Source organism: Sapajus apella, unplaced genomic scaffold, assembly GCF_009761245.1.
Source record: "Sapajus apella isolate SASKATOON/1434 unplaced genomic scaffold, GSC_monkey_1.0 scaffold34, whole genome shotgun sequence".
Classification (NCBI taxonomy): domain Eukaryota; kingdom Metazoa; phylum Chordata; class Mammalia; order Primates; family Cebidae; genus Sapajus; species Sapajus apella.
Window position 1 is genome coordinate 16,931,094 of NW_022436974.1, and position 15,365 is coordinate 16,946,458.

Genomic DNA, 15,365 nt, shown 5'->3' on the forward strand with positions numbered 1-15,365 from the left:
TTACGTAGGTGGCAGCATGGAAAATGAAATGATTTGTATGTTTTCAAGAAAATAAAAACGGATTTTATTTATTACTGTATAAATTGGTTTTATTTATTATATTTTGCAAAAGATCGCCTGTACCTATGAAAGGACAGGAATTACAAAGTGAAAAAATGTGACAGTTTATAGGTCCATGTGTCAGTAAGTGTCAGTGATTTACCTCTAGAAATGGTGTTTTTTGAGGCACTTTGAACGCTTGTTGCAATGACTTGATTTGTCTCTTAGAGTATAAAGATGAGTATAAGGTAAAAATACAAATAGAGGGCAATAACAAATGCTAGGTAAGACTCTATATAGTGCCTCCCTTTCTTCTCCTAGGAGCGTGGAACTGTTGAATTCAAGTGATATGCTCATTCATTTGTTCATTAATTAAGCAAACATCTATTAAATTAGTCAAAAGATAGTTCTTATTACCTACCATGTGCAAAGGACATGTAGATCTCTGAGGATACAAAAATAGATAAAGTATGTTACTTTTCTTGAATGTTTCATAGACATTCAGAGGGAAACATAAGCTCAGAGTAATTACAAATAAATAAAAATGAAATCCAAGTTATATACAACGTATAATAAGGGGCATAGACGAGAGTTACTGGCTTTGTCATATGGTTATCAGGAAAAAATTTCATAGAGATTTATTTAGCCACATCTTGGAAAATGTGTTAAGATTTGTCACATATGAAATGACAAGGAGCAGAAAGTAAGGTGAATAGGTAAGGGCTGCAGACAGCAGAAACGGCATGTTCAAAGGTACAAATGTAGAGAGCGTCTCAGGGAAACATAATAATTTTGTGAAGATCTAAAGGGATGGTATGGAAAGACTCCAACTTTGTCAAAAATGACCACTGGATTTAAGAGATGATTGTCTTACTGATTAATTATTATCTCATGAATGTCATGAACTAATAGATTACTTGAGCTCATAAGGAATTGATTATGTAGTTTAATACCCAGAGATGTGACAACTGGTGGAAATGAAATTAAAACTAAGACTATTGCTTCCAAAACTAGCACTCCACCTCCATCAATTATGAAAATAATTCTGTTGTTGAGATAGCTAGAATACCAGGCTGACTGAATTTTAATTAATAAAAAAGTTTCCATTCCAAAGCACTCAGGTTCGGTGAGTGGCGTTTAAATGTCTGTGTTCATTGCATGTTTGGAAGAACATGTGAATTTGAAGATATTGAATTACATTCGCAGTTACTAAATTATTAAATTATCCATCTTTAACATTGTGTATCTGTTTCAAAAATAATTTTGGCCTTATCTATGCGTTGCCATTTATGCTCACAAGTCAAAGTTCTAATGTTCCATTAACTACTCATTCCTTCTTGACTACTGGCTTGATATTTTTCTACACTGATCCTCACCTGTGTCTTCTCAGTTCTTTATTCCTTTTGATAGGTATTGCCATATCAGTCTATTTCTCTATTGTTAGAAAATGTAATTTTAAACACATGGGTGGCAAATCACAGCATGTTGATTAAGAACTACTATATAACTTTGGGACCCATTTGAATTTCTTCTTCTTACGAGAGGTCCTATTAGCCTTCCTTGGAGGCTCTGGGAAGATTCTAAAAAAAAAAAAAAAAAAAAAAAGACAAGGAAAAACTATTCATAAGGCTCAAGAAAATAATTACTTGGCTTAGGAAAGAGACACTTGGGAAACTGAAAGACTTTACATTTATGAAATATATTTTACAGGTTTGCAATTGATTTGTTTTCTTTGCATTATGGCATAAAAGGGGAGAAAAGACTGAAGCAGAAAGAAGGTAAACTTTCCTCACAGGATGATTAAACAGAAGTATAAAGAGTTTTTAGAAATCATTTTTATCTGCTCCTTTTTATAATATTGAGCACGCATTATCTGTCTAGACTATTGTGGTTTTTGTCTTTAATAAAGATTACAGTATGAATAAAAATAAAAGCAGTATTTTTTATTGCACTCATGCTAAGTGCCAGAACTACTCCAAATAGTATATATGTATTATCTCATTTGTTCCTTTTATCAATATGATGATACAGTTTCCATTATAACCCCCATTTTATAAAGCTAGCAAAACTTGTCCAAGGTTACAAAAATGATGGTGGTATTCTAGCTTATACCTAAGTTTAGCTAATTAACTATTATAATATGGTGACTTTTGACTAGCATTTTAATTAGGTGATTTTCCCAAATCTCTTGCATAAAACACTTAATGATAAATTGTATACATATTGTTACCACACATGCTTATTAAACTCTAAAGCCTCATGTGTAGGCTAGTTAAATGATCTAGTTTGATTTTGGGTTAATTTAGAAGGATGCCACTTGGACTTGTTTGTGTTTGGTTTTAATGATGGCCAGGGCAGTGAGATCCTAAACTGACTATGGTGTCCCAGGGTATATGGGACTCAGTAAAGGCATTTAGGGGGAGAATGTAGGGTTTTGATGGCCATTCAGGGCAGGACACTCAACCTTAGGATCACTAAAGAAAGGGGAATGAAACTGAGACTGTTGCAAAAAACTGAAAACATAAAAGGATTCTCATTCATGAAAGGACTTCTAAAAAACTACTCACCAGCCCAGGGTAGCAACAAGGATATATTTTCAATTATGAGTGGAAAAAGAAAGAAAAAAAGTAAATTTAAACCCAACCCTATTGTGTGGGGAGAGTAGCCCCAAGACAAAAAAAAATTGATATGAAGCTACTCTTGGACTAGTGAAATCTCTGGACAACTAGCAGAGGGATGTGCAAAATTATTCTGTAGCAACAGTTGCACAACTGAAGGTTCCAGGGACTCCCACAGAAATCACAATCTTGCTAAAGATAATCTCAGAATTAAAATGTACAATAGGATGCAGAAACTTCTAAACATGACTGAAACAAGTGAGATTAGACCTTCAGGAAAATTAGGGAATAAAAATATAGTAAAGGCTACAAAGTAAGTATGTGTCAGATTAAAAACATGATAAAGAAATAAAAATCATAATTAAAAAAACACGATAGATTTAAATATATATAGAATGTATAAAAATAAATGTATCAACAAATGATTAAAAATCATTTTACTCTGTTTTTACTCTGTAGATAAGTAAAAAATAATAAACTAAAATGTAAGGTAAAAATTGAAATTAGAAAATAGTAATTAGATCTGAGGATATACCCTGAAAGCAGCACAGAGTAGGAAGGAGAAAAAAACATGAGATATATGAAGCAATAGTATGTGTAGATAAAATGGTCCAGAAAAAAAAAAATCAATATAGAGAATAATGAGAGTGAGGCAAAAAAATTCTAGAAAAGTTAATGCCTGAGACTTATTTTAATAATAATCAAAGTAACATAATAAATTCCATGTAGACTTTTCTTAAAAAAGGAAATATTATAATAAAACTGCAGTTCAAGAAAGACAAAAAAAATTCTTCATGCAAACCATATTAAGAAAGACATATTTCTTATAACAGGTAACAATTAGATTGACAGCAGTCATCTTATCATAATAATTGATGACAGAAGACAGTGTAGGCTGGCTAATATCTTCAAAGTGCTGAGGGAAAATCATTGTGAATTTACAAATCTCTTTCTGTACTCTCATTCAAAGTCTAGTCTACTTTCATTCAGCTCAGGGAAAATAGAAATGATTGGGTATGTTTAAACGTTACAGATTTTTACAGAAAGGCTATTAAAATATTTTTATCCGTAAGAAAAAAATTTGATCCAGAAAGAGGGGTTATAATTTGAAAAATGAAGAAGTTAACTGATAGTTACTGTGAGTAAACTTTAATCACACAAAAAAAATGGTGATAATAATAATGACTGATTTGGTGGGGAATGTAACTACTATAACAAGATAACACTAAGACAGTATACAATAGGCTGAGTGTGGTGGCTCATGCCCGTAATCCCAGCACTTTGAGAAGCGAAGGGGGGTGGATTACCTGTGATGAGGAGTTTGTGACTAGCCTGGCAGCCTGGCCAACATGGTGAAATCCTGTCTCTACTAAAAATACAAAAATGAGCTGGCGTGGTGGTGGGTGCCCATATTCTTAGCTACTGGGGAGGCTGAGGCAGGAGAATCACTTGAACCTAGGAGGCGGAGGCTGCAGTGAGCCAAAATCAACATTGTACTTCAGCATGGGCAACAAGAGTGAAACTCCATCTTAAAATAAAAATGTCTATATATCTAAAATTTGTATATGTGTGTGTGTGTGTGTGTGTGTGTGTGTGTGTGTGTGTGTATGACATTTTAGGGGTAGTATAGAAGTGCTTAATTGTATAAATTTATAAAATTAACTTGAAAAGTTAGATCAAGTGAAAAGGATGAATCACCCTTTAAATATCCGTATTTACTATAAAGCATACATACATAATGTCTTACTGGCACAGGTAAATAAAAATAGGACAATTTTTAAAAAGCCAAGAAATAATTATATGCACATACATATTATCAAGATATATAAGTCATGGACATTAGAAATCAGTAAGGAAGAGGAAAAGCATTATTATATACCGGCTCAATAAGTAAACAAGTAAAAATAAATAAAACTGGCCATACATATGGGGAAAATATAGATTCCTACCTTCTACCATAAATTACTATTTTTTAATTATTATTTTAATATTTTATTTTATTTCATCACCTTTTAAGTTCTGGGGTACATGTGCAGGTTATGCAGATTTGTTACATAGGGAAATGTGAGCCATGGTGGTTTGCTGGACAGATTAACCCATCACCTAGGTATTAAGCTCAGCACCAGTGAGCTGTTCTTCCTGATGCTTTCCCTTTCCCTGCCCTCACCTGATAGGCTCCAGTGTGTATTGTTTCCTCACCCCCATGTGTCCATGTGTTCTCATCCTTCAGCTCCCACTTATAAGTGAGAGCATGCAGTGTTGGGTTTTCTGTTTCTGTGTTAGTTTGCTGAGGATAAAGGCTTTCAGCTCCATTCATGTCCCTGAAAAGGACATGATCTTGTTCCTTTCACTGTAAATTAAAAAACAACTTTATTTTCTTTCTAAGCAATTTAAATGTTTTGCTTGCATGAATAAAACTAAAACAAGTCAGAGATTGGAAACAGATATATTCAAAAGCCAGAATAAACGATTAGTGTTTGGTATAAATCAAGTACTTCCACAAGTCAATAAGAAAAATATAACCCTATTTAAAAATGGGCAAGGGGCATGAACAGAAGGAAGTTCAAATAGCCAATAAATATATGAAAACATGTTAAGTCTCACCAGTAATCAAGAAAATGCACATCAACACTACAAAGAGTGAACATTATATATTATGTTTGGAAAACATGAATATCTAATTACACTGTGTTATATAGAATATTGAACTCATATAAACTACTAATATAAACTCATTTAAATTACTAATAATGACAACTGGAGAACAATTTGTAAGGAATTAACATTAAAGCTGACATATTCTATGATCTACCAATTACATTTTGAATGAACTGCTCTAAAGAAAGTTAATGTGCTTAAAGAGAGAGGTACAATGGTGTTTATTGAAATTTATTTTGAAATGAATTTGAGAAGGTAGAGTGAAGAGATTTTATCTATATTATGAAGAATTTATTTCTTAAAAAGTTAATCTGAATCAAATTTGACAATATTAACATGTATTAAATCTGGATGGTAGGTAACTGTTATATTAGGTTCTTTACATTTCTGATGCCAAATATGTTATGATTAAACATAGAAGAAGCACATGATATATTCAAATGTTGGAGAATGAGTTTTGATGATTTTAAGAGGAGAAATAGACATAGGCTTTGTTCATTTATAATTGGAGTTAGTGGATTTATTATTTGGAGTGACTTGAAATCTTTTTTGCAGACTTATCTACAACTGGCTATTTCTTTGGCGCAGAAATATATCGATGTGCAGCCAGGTCATTTTGTACACATTGACTGTCATATACATATAAATTTGCAGTGACAGTTTTTTTCCTATTGTCTACAGTGATAAACATGCAGAGAAGTTTAGCTATTAGTGAGTTTATATCATATAAAAACTGAAAATCAGTAATTTTATCCCTGAGAATCATACATTTGTAACAATGCCATTCTTCACTAAAATTTATTTCTTTATACATATGTGTCCCCAACTATATAGTGCTCTTTGAGAAAAGGATTGTACTTTATTCATTTACAGGCCCTTAAGGATTGACATGTAGTAAATACTCAATACATTTTTGTGGAAAAGTGTTGTTTACCTTTTCAGTAGCACAAGTACTAATGAGAATATGTTATGTAGATGAGTCACATGATACATATATACATAGAACAAAATGTATGTTTTCATCTTTCCCTTTCTACTACTTCGTACAGAAGCAACTACTGCCAAGACCTTGACATTCCTCTGAATTGAAGTTAAATATTATGTATATATTCTTTACCAAAATATTCTCTGTGGTATATATTCCACACTTGCTGTTTAATAATCAGCTAATCACTTTGAGAACCCAAGGCAGGGGGATCACTTGAGGCCAAGAGTTCAAGATCAGTCTGGGAAACATAGCAAGACCTCATCTCTACCAAAAAAAAAAAAAAAATTAACTTAGCCAAATGTGATGGTGATGCCTGCAGTCTTACCTACCCTGGAGGCTGAGGGAGGAAGATTACTTGAGCCTGGGAGTTTGAGGCTGCAGTGAGCTATGATCACACAACTAACTGCACTCTAGCTGGGTGTCAGGACAAGGTCCTGTCTCATAATAATTTACTAATATCAGATATTATTTTTGATAGCCAAAGGAGTATCAAATATAAATATCAAATATGCAAACAAACCAAACAAAATCTTTGTAGGGTTAATTTTTGACTTTAACTTATTTATGTCTCAATAGGTATTTTGTTTGGTCTACATTCAACATTAAAACTAAATAGCTTTTCAGGCTACCAGATATTAATACCTCAGGTTGAATTTTGACTCTGTTTTTAAAAATAATTATCTCTGCTATATATAGATGATTTTTAAAAGAAAATCATTCATGTGCTAGGCAGAAAATGTAGATACTTAATGGCTTGATTTAAACATTGTATTTACCTTGATAATTCAGAGGAGGCTCACATAGTGTGTGTGTTGAGGCATGAACCCAAAGCTGCTTAAAAGGATTAATGTTGCATCTCAAACTCAGCTATACTGATAGGTTTCTGTCATATGAGAGGCTTTAAAAATAAAATTATAAAGGAAAAAGTTTGTCCAGGTACTGATTATATGCAGATCGAAAGTGTCTGAAAAATCTGTTTTACTTATACAGCAGAGCTGCAAATGTTATTTATCTCAATCAGCAGAGCAATGGTTAGAGACTAGTAGGATTAACTGTAGGCAGCTGCCACCTTTACAGCAGACACATCTGCCCACAGAGAGCCAGGGAAGATGGTTGTATAAATATGGCAATGACTTCATTCAGTTGTCATTATATCCATCTTTCAAGCAACTTTTGCTCCTGAAAATTGTATGGCTATTCTTCTATTGAGTCTTCCAGTCTTTCCCAGTTTGTGGATTTTCCTACTTTGGCATAGACACATTTGACAAATATATTTTGAATATCTACAGTTTGCTGAGCATTTGCATAACGTGAGCATGAGTCCTAACTGCGCTGTCTTTTCTACCTCCAACTGCCTATTTATGAAACAGTAGTTATTATTGTCTTAAGCTAAATCTTAGCTGACAGGGCCAATTTATTTTATGAGGATATTGTTCTGAAAAAAAAAAAAAGTATAAAACCTCTTGGTCAGGTGTGCGAAGAAGGTCATTAAAGGTTCACTATAAAGGCAAAAACAATAAACAACCTGATCAAACATCAAAGATCTCTCCAAGCCCGAGTTCTAGTGTTCTGTGAAGTCTTAACTCATGAAAAGAAGGCAAAAATTAATTAAAGAGATCAAAAATTACGATCTGTGGGTCCCATCAGAGTAAATTAACCTCCTTTGATTCCCTCTATGGTATCAGTGGTTTGAAAGTTCAAGGTATTTTGTCTCACCTCTTTATTATCTGATTCTATCTTAATGTGTTAAGAACAAAATTTTCTAATCATTAGCTTAGGGAGGATTGTTTAGCCCCATTCTTTTTATTTACTTTAGTCTTTTAGTTGAATACACTTTTAACTACAACATGGCTTGGACCAACTTGTGTGCAGGAATAATAAATACCTTTACATCACAAAAATAATAGGGTAAGCTATGGTCCTGCTGAGTAGCTCTTCAAAAACTAAGCAGGAGTTACCATGTATTTATTCGTTGGATTTCTGTGGCACTTTTCCGCCAAAGAGTATAGGGTATAATGTGGATAAATTTGCACAGGGGTTGCCTTAGAGTGTCAAAAGGAAATTAAAGGAAAGGAGTGCTTGTAGGAGCATAGAGCGTAAGAAATAGCTAATGGAAAAACCAAACCCTGGTTGGCAGCAAGGCAGGCCAAAGGAGGTAGAAGAAGCTGGGCTACCCCAGGGGTACCACTGTTGACTTTTCAGAACATTGAATCATTTCCCCACAGCCTGTGTATCTGGTGAGCACTCGAGATTTCTGTTCAATATTATTTGAAGACAATCATGTTCATAGACTCATAGGGTACGAAACAACCTTAAAAAATATTTGCCCAATTCTCTTAATTTACAGATGAGGTACATGGAACCCAGAAAGAACAAAGAAATAAATTAGAAGCAAAATCAGGGTCAGAAACAAGATCATCCATTTCTTTAATAAACATACATTAAATATGTTGTGCTAAGCACTGTTCTAGGCACAAGGGTCACCTTAGTGAGTAACATGAACATGGATTCTGACTACCAATGTCCTGTCTTACACTGTTTTGTTCTACCTCCAGTTGCCTATGAGGGTATTCAACATAGTTTGCAATATACTTTATTATTGATTCTAGACCAAACTCTCTTGAGGGAACAGACTTCAAGTGACTTTGTTAAGAGAAGGTAGTTCTTTTCCAAGTGTCTGCAAGTGTGTTGATATTCTTTGATTCTTTAGTGCTCATAGGGAGCCTCTGTCACATCAGCTGAAAATCATTTACTATATTGAGCCTAGTTTGTGTGCCACTGGAAGGGAGGCTTTCCTTGCCACCATGAGCAGTTTATTTTTGTCCTCTGGTAGGACTGGCAAGGGGCTAAAACATTACCTCTCATTGAAGGAAACCGTTGTCTCTTAGCATTCACCTTATCTTAAAAGTGCCTCACATGATCGTCCAAACTCTAATCAGATAATGGAAGTACTTAGTTTTAGAATCGAGTGTTAAAATTCTTCAAAGGAGCATAGTTTAAAAGCTGCTATAAATCTACCTTCCCAAAGGTGATATTTCAGTCATCCACTGAACACTGGATGGCACTACAAGAAAACCTGGGATTAAAAAAAGAGTAGATTACTCTTTTTAGTTTAACACTAGATTTAAACCCCTGTCCATCATCCAGTACCTATGTTGAAAAACGATCCTGTAAAAGCTGCCTCAGTTCTTTTACAGGTAAAGCTAATGACTTCTAGAACCACGAACCTTCACTCAGGCACTTGGGAGAACACTTCATCCTGCTCACTTTGCCCTTAGTCCCAGGCCAGTCTCTAAAGGAATAAAGTATTTACCTTGTAAGTTGTGGGTAAAGCTGGCTGGTGGGCAGAGAAGTGATATTTCTTGGACCAAATAGAGTTGGGGGAGGGAAAAAGGGAAGGAAACTTGTGTTTCCAGCCACCCTAACAGCCCTGAGAGTCCTCTTAGTCCTCTTGGATATGAGTGGGATTGGGTTCCAGGGACACCTGTCTGTGCCTGCAGGGCCAGATTCATGGTGGCTCTGCCTCTCCCCTTGCCTGGCAGCTCTTTCCCCATGCCTGGCAATTCCTGTACTGGCTGATTTACCTGCGAGGCTGTATGTGGATCTGTCTTTACGTGGCCACTGGCGCTAGCACGCACTGTCAAGATAGAGGGAAGCCAAAGCGAGGATTGCAACTGTCCAAGCCTAGAGCGGGAGGTGAGCTGCCTCCAGACTCGACTGCAGCTTCCCTTCCTCCTGACACACATGGAGTTTGGTAGCGACGGTGCCTGTGCTGAAGAACCGCAGACAAATACTTAGCCAACTGGATGTGTGTGAGCTGGCTACAAAGGCAGCGCCTGCCTCACCCGGACCTCCTGCTGGCAGGATGTAAATATACCTGCAGACTGGCCAAACAGGACTGCCTTTTCTCCCCAAGCCCTCCCTCCTCCCACCCTCTCCCTCAGCTAACCAGCATGAGAGAAACTGAGAAAGCAACAGCCTGCAAGTGACAGCTCCAGCCTGATTCCGTTCGTCTCTGAGCCGAGGTGGGAAGTTGATTGTGCGGCAGCTTCATTGTGAATTCCTTCATAGCATCGCTATGTTTGCCTCTATCTGGTATGCCAAGAAGCTGGGTCGCAGGTTCGTGCACAATGCCAGGAAGGCGAAATCAGAGAAGGTATGGAATGAGTGGGGTTGAAAATTACCTTTCCGGTTTGCCAACTGCCTGCTCTGAACCATTGGTCTGAGTACAGACGCAGTCTTTATTTGCTTGGGGTGTGAACCTGCCTCTCACTGTGAATGTGGTCCGTGCCACTTTGAAAAAGGATAACACTTAGAGTCTAGGTTGCTTGGGAAGGGAGCATTAAGGGTTAAGCAAGATCATTGGCTATTCAAAATATATGGTGAAATCATCAACTGATAAAATGTCTTCACATAGACTTAAGATTCCTTTAAATAACATAGAATGAAAGCAATTGAGCAGCTTCAATTTTTGCTTGTTCAGAGAGCTCTCTAGTAAACTTGTTGCTACACTGCCTTATTTTATTTATTGTGATCTTTGGTTCTGAAATGGGCATTATATATACCTGAGCCTTTCTGTAGTACATGTGCGCCAGTGTGCGTCCTAGGAACATATATCTAGGACTCTCAGTAAGGTTGATCAGACTCAACGGGGATGCTTGGTATCCTTTCACTAAACCATCATTTGAAAAGTGTTCACAATGAGCAAGAATTATATTTATAACCAGGTAGTGTGGCCATTTAGAGAATAGATTTGCATTTCTTGTATTCAGCATGACCAGTCATTTCCAGAGAATCTCTATGTAGACTTACTTAATTAGTTATATTTCTCTGAGAAATTAAAATGGCCTGTAAGTCCTAGGGTATATTACATGCTTGGAGATAAGGAAGGTGATAACTTATATCTTTAATTTGTCCAGTGCTTTCTGGGGGCACTGTCCAAACTGTCATATTTAGGGAATCAATATTCAACAAGATGGGCATTGGGGAAACTTGCAAAGGTAACAAAATCTTGTGAAACAGATTTTTCATATTCCTCTGAGGATCTGATCTTTAGCCCAGTCTCTTTAGTGCTTTATATAAACTCATGGGATTGACCCAGAGATGGCTCTCCAGGTCTGTGACACAGCCCTTTCTCTCACCTAGAAAGATGCCTTCACTTTAACTTGCTATTCATTCCTTCAGAGTGGAAATGATAAGATGAACAAGAATCCGTGATGAAACAAGATACGGGTTTTCTTTAGCATGAGAAGAAAAAATATCATTGGAGTTCTGACTTTAGAGCTGTAGCCTCGTAGAATGTCCAGATCTGACAATTATAGAACGATGACTGACATGTTATTTAGCAACACTTTTGGTGGGGCGGGGGGGAGGATTGGGATAGAATTGGTCTCTTCTCCATTCTATATAGCCCAGATAAAAAGATTACAAGCCTAATTATCATGTATCTACTAATATCATATATATTGAACAGTTGGGTTTTGAGCTTGTGTTTTGTTTTGAGTTTCAAGTAATTTTGAAGGAAAGAGGCTTGAGAGTAGGTCTTTTATTGGAACAAATGTTTTAGAAAAGTCCTTTCTTCCTATAAAAATTGTAGGCTGTATGGATGAGAGAACTGTCAGAGACCACAAATGGCTCTGAAAGCCACTGGGAGATAATACTTTATGCCAAATTAGTATGCAAAGAAAGTTGAATCTCCCAGAAGCACTTATTTCAAGCTTGGGCCCAAATATGGGAAATAGCAGCTCTATCAAATTCAGTGTATAGAACCTACAAAGATATTAATACAACAAAGTAACATGAGCTTCTGCTTCTTAAGCTAGTAAGGGGCCTTTAATCTGTCTCATTCATTTCTATGATGGCTAATGTTTAAAACAAGCAAGAAGAAACCAAATGTGATTTTAAGGGTTCAGAATATTTACTTAACTAAGAGAGTAAGGTGCATTCACATCAGGAAATCTACATTAGAGAACTGAAGATTTGCTCTCTGAGTGATAAAGACCAAAGGAAAAATTAACTCTACTGCCTTTCTGATAGCAAGAGAGCTAGGAGGAGTTAATTTTGAACACTAGGTCATGATAAGCAACATGAAATAGCATCTTGGTATTTTTTAATGGAATTTGTATTTATGGAGTTCCTGAAATAAATTAAAAGGTATGTTACCTTGAAAATTATAGGTACTCCATCAATGCTTGGTGAATGGAAATTTATTCATTTGTTTTGTATAACTAATTTTATTACATAGTTTATTTAAACCTATGATTTTAAATTAATATTTTTTCTAAGGGTTCGCTAATGTACTTTAGCTAAGAGAGTTAACAAATAATATAATAAGCTGAATTAATTTACATAGTGTAGTTCTGTAACATCGAGATCATATAGTTGCAAAACAGTGGGGCATAGAAAGTGCTACTAATGATATGTTGTCATGGTGTATCAACAAATGGAAGAAGATGTATAGAATGAAATTATTATTGAATTTTATTTTTTAAATGACCAGTATATTTAACTGCGAAAGAACATGTTTTAGCAGTTGGGGAGATATATCTTTACAATGGACAATGATTGTGATTTTTAGTACCCTCTATAAATTTGGAGCTTTTTTTTTTTTCAGTAGGTAAGTTTATTTCTTCACACTCTAATAAAACAATCTGAACACATCATAGCCCTTCACAACATTCAGGTATGACCCGGAAAGTATTTTCCTCAAGATTGGGGTTAATTGAAAAGCTATTAATAATTAGGAATGTACAAGACTAAATGGCATTCTAAACGCCCAGTGTGACTTATTACTAGTTGTCTGGCCTACTGTTTTCCCTCAGCTAATGTCAGCAGAATTCAGCAGCATCACAAAATGCCCGTCATAATGCTCACAAAAATAATATTAATGATGATAATGTCTATACACCTTATGCATTAGCTTCTTTATGCATAAAATTTAATCGAAGCAGTTCTATTAAATAGAAATTATTTTTCCTGAATCCTAGAGAGAAGAGTAGCTAGTCCAAGGTCAGAAGACTAATGCCAAGTATCAGTGCTGGGATTTGCACCTAGCCAGCCCAAGGTATTCCAAAACGGACTCCTTGTGTCTCTACGCTTTCTTCCTTCCACTCATCATGCTCCTGGATCCCCTGATCTGTCTTGTCTGAAGAAGGTTGCTCATCTTTTCTTATCTTGTCCCTCTCTTTTATATTAGAATTTCAAACTGATAAGGTTTACAGACTCAAAGTTACTGATTGTGTAACTCAACCTCTTTATTTCAGATAAGACTATACCTAAGCTATCTTGAATAAACTGTTTTCTTTCCTGTTGTTAAATATTTTACATTCTTTGTCTTCTATTGTTGGTTAAGTGTAGCAAACTTGTTTTGTCGTTTTTTCACCTATTTTTTTTTGAGATGGAGTCTCACTGTAGCTCAGACTGGAGTGCAGTGGCACAATCACTGCTTACTGCAGCCTCAACTTCCCCAGGCTCAGGTGGTCCCCCCACCTCAGGCTTCTGGGTAGCTAGAACCACAGGCATGTGCCACTATACCTGCTAAATTTTGTAATTTTTGGAGAGTGAGGTTTTCTCATGTTACCCAAAGTGGTCTCGAACTCCTGTTCTCAAGGGATCCACCCACCTTGTCCTCCCAAAGTGTGGGATTACAGGCATGAGCCACCATGCTAGGACACATATTATTCTATTTAAATACCTTTTAATTGTCATATTATTATAACCTTAACATTGGCATTTTTACTCATTGCTCATTCCTATAGAATCCAAAGATGTCTTTTATCAAAAAGGACCTAAATGCTTGGCAGTTGTACATGTGCTTTCTTTTTGAAATAAGTCAAAGATGTTAGGTGATTCATGTTGACATTTTCCTAAAAAAGCTACACAAGAAATTCTTTGTTATTCCTTCATTAAAAAGTTCATTTGTACCAACAAATTCTGTTAATAAAATTATTTTAAAAGTGATAATGTGAAATCAAGATTGCCTGGCTGGGATAGACTACCTCCATTCAAATTAATTATTCCTTTCTTCTTTGTTTTGACCCTGTGTAATTAATTCAGGAATTAGCATCTTACTTGTATGCCTGTTGTCATGTTTCAACTTAAATCACTTAGTCAATCTCCAGATTGCCTTACTCTAAAAAGCCAGTTAAAAAATCTTCAAGATAAATTGAAAGTGTAATTTCTGGTGACATAATAATACAAAGAGTATTGAAATACCAAAAGTTGTGTGTCTTCACTTCCCTGTCAGCAATATATTGATTATTTCATTTGTTTTTGTTTTAATTTTTATATTTCTTTATCTTTTAAGTGCACATTATTAAATGTACCTTCATGATGTATTTAGGAAAGACTAGTATTAATATTCATAATCCTGTAGATGAGCTTGGCAGTTATATATAAGCTATGAGTGATGTAACTAAGCCCACATTGTCCTGGCATTAGGCCATATTCACCTTGGAAAACTTTTCGTTGACAGTACCTCACTCTGTGGCCCAGACTGGAGTGCAGTGGTGTGATCTCAACTCACTGAAACCTCCACCTGCAGGGTTTAAGCAATTCTCATGTCTCAGCCTCCTGAGTAGCTGGGACTGCAGCTGCGTGCCACCATACCCGGCTAATTTTTTGCATTTTCAGTACAGATGGGGTTTTACCATGTTTCACAGGCTGGTCTCGAACTCCTGGGCTCAAGCAGCTCACCTCAGCCTCCCATAGTGCTGGGATTACAGGTGTGAGCCACCATGCCTGGCCTACCTTGGAAAACTTCTTAAAAACCAGCACACGGCCGGGCGCGGTGGCTCACGCCTGTAATCCCGGCACTTTGGGAGGCCGAGGCGGGTGGATCACGAGGTCAAGAGATCAAGACCATCCTGGTCAACATGGTGAAACCCCGTCTCTACTAAAAATACAAAAAATCAGCTGGGCATGGTGGCGCGTGCCTGTAATCCCAGCGACTCAGGAGGCTGAGGCAGGAGAATTGCCTGAACCCAGGAGGCGGAGATTGCGGTGAGCCGAGATCGCGCCATTGCACTCCAGCCTGGGTAACAAGAGCGAAACTCCGTCTCCAA

At 36.3% G+C, this 15,365-nt stretch overlaps 1 protein-coding gene across 19 annotated transcripts in view; it reads left to right on the forward strand.

Moving 5' to 3' along the window:
- Positions 1-15,365, forward strand: part of DLG2 (discs large MAGUK scaffold protein 2) — a 2,183,817-nt gene that overhangs the window by 1,208,837 nt on the left and 959,615 nt on the right. The window contains exon 1 of one of the 19 annotated variants that reach the window (XM_032295979.1): positions 6,858-10,459. The exons of the other annotated variants lie outside the window; for them this stretch is intronic. Coding sequence (XP_032151870.1) covers positions 10,382-10,459 — 78 coding nt within the window. The 5' untranslated portion in view covers positions 6,858-10,381. Of the gene's footprint in view, positions 1-6,857; positions 10,460-15,365 lie in introns of those variants that run through there. 19 annotated transcript variants of the gene reach the window in all.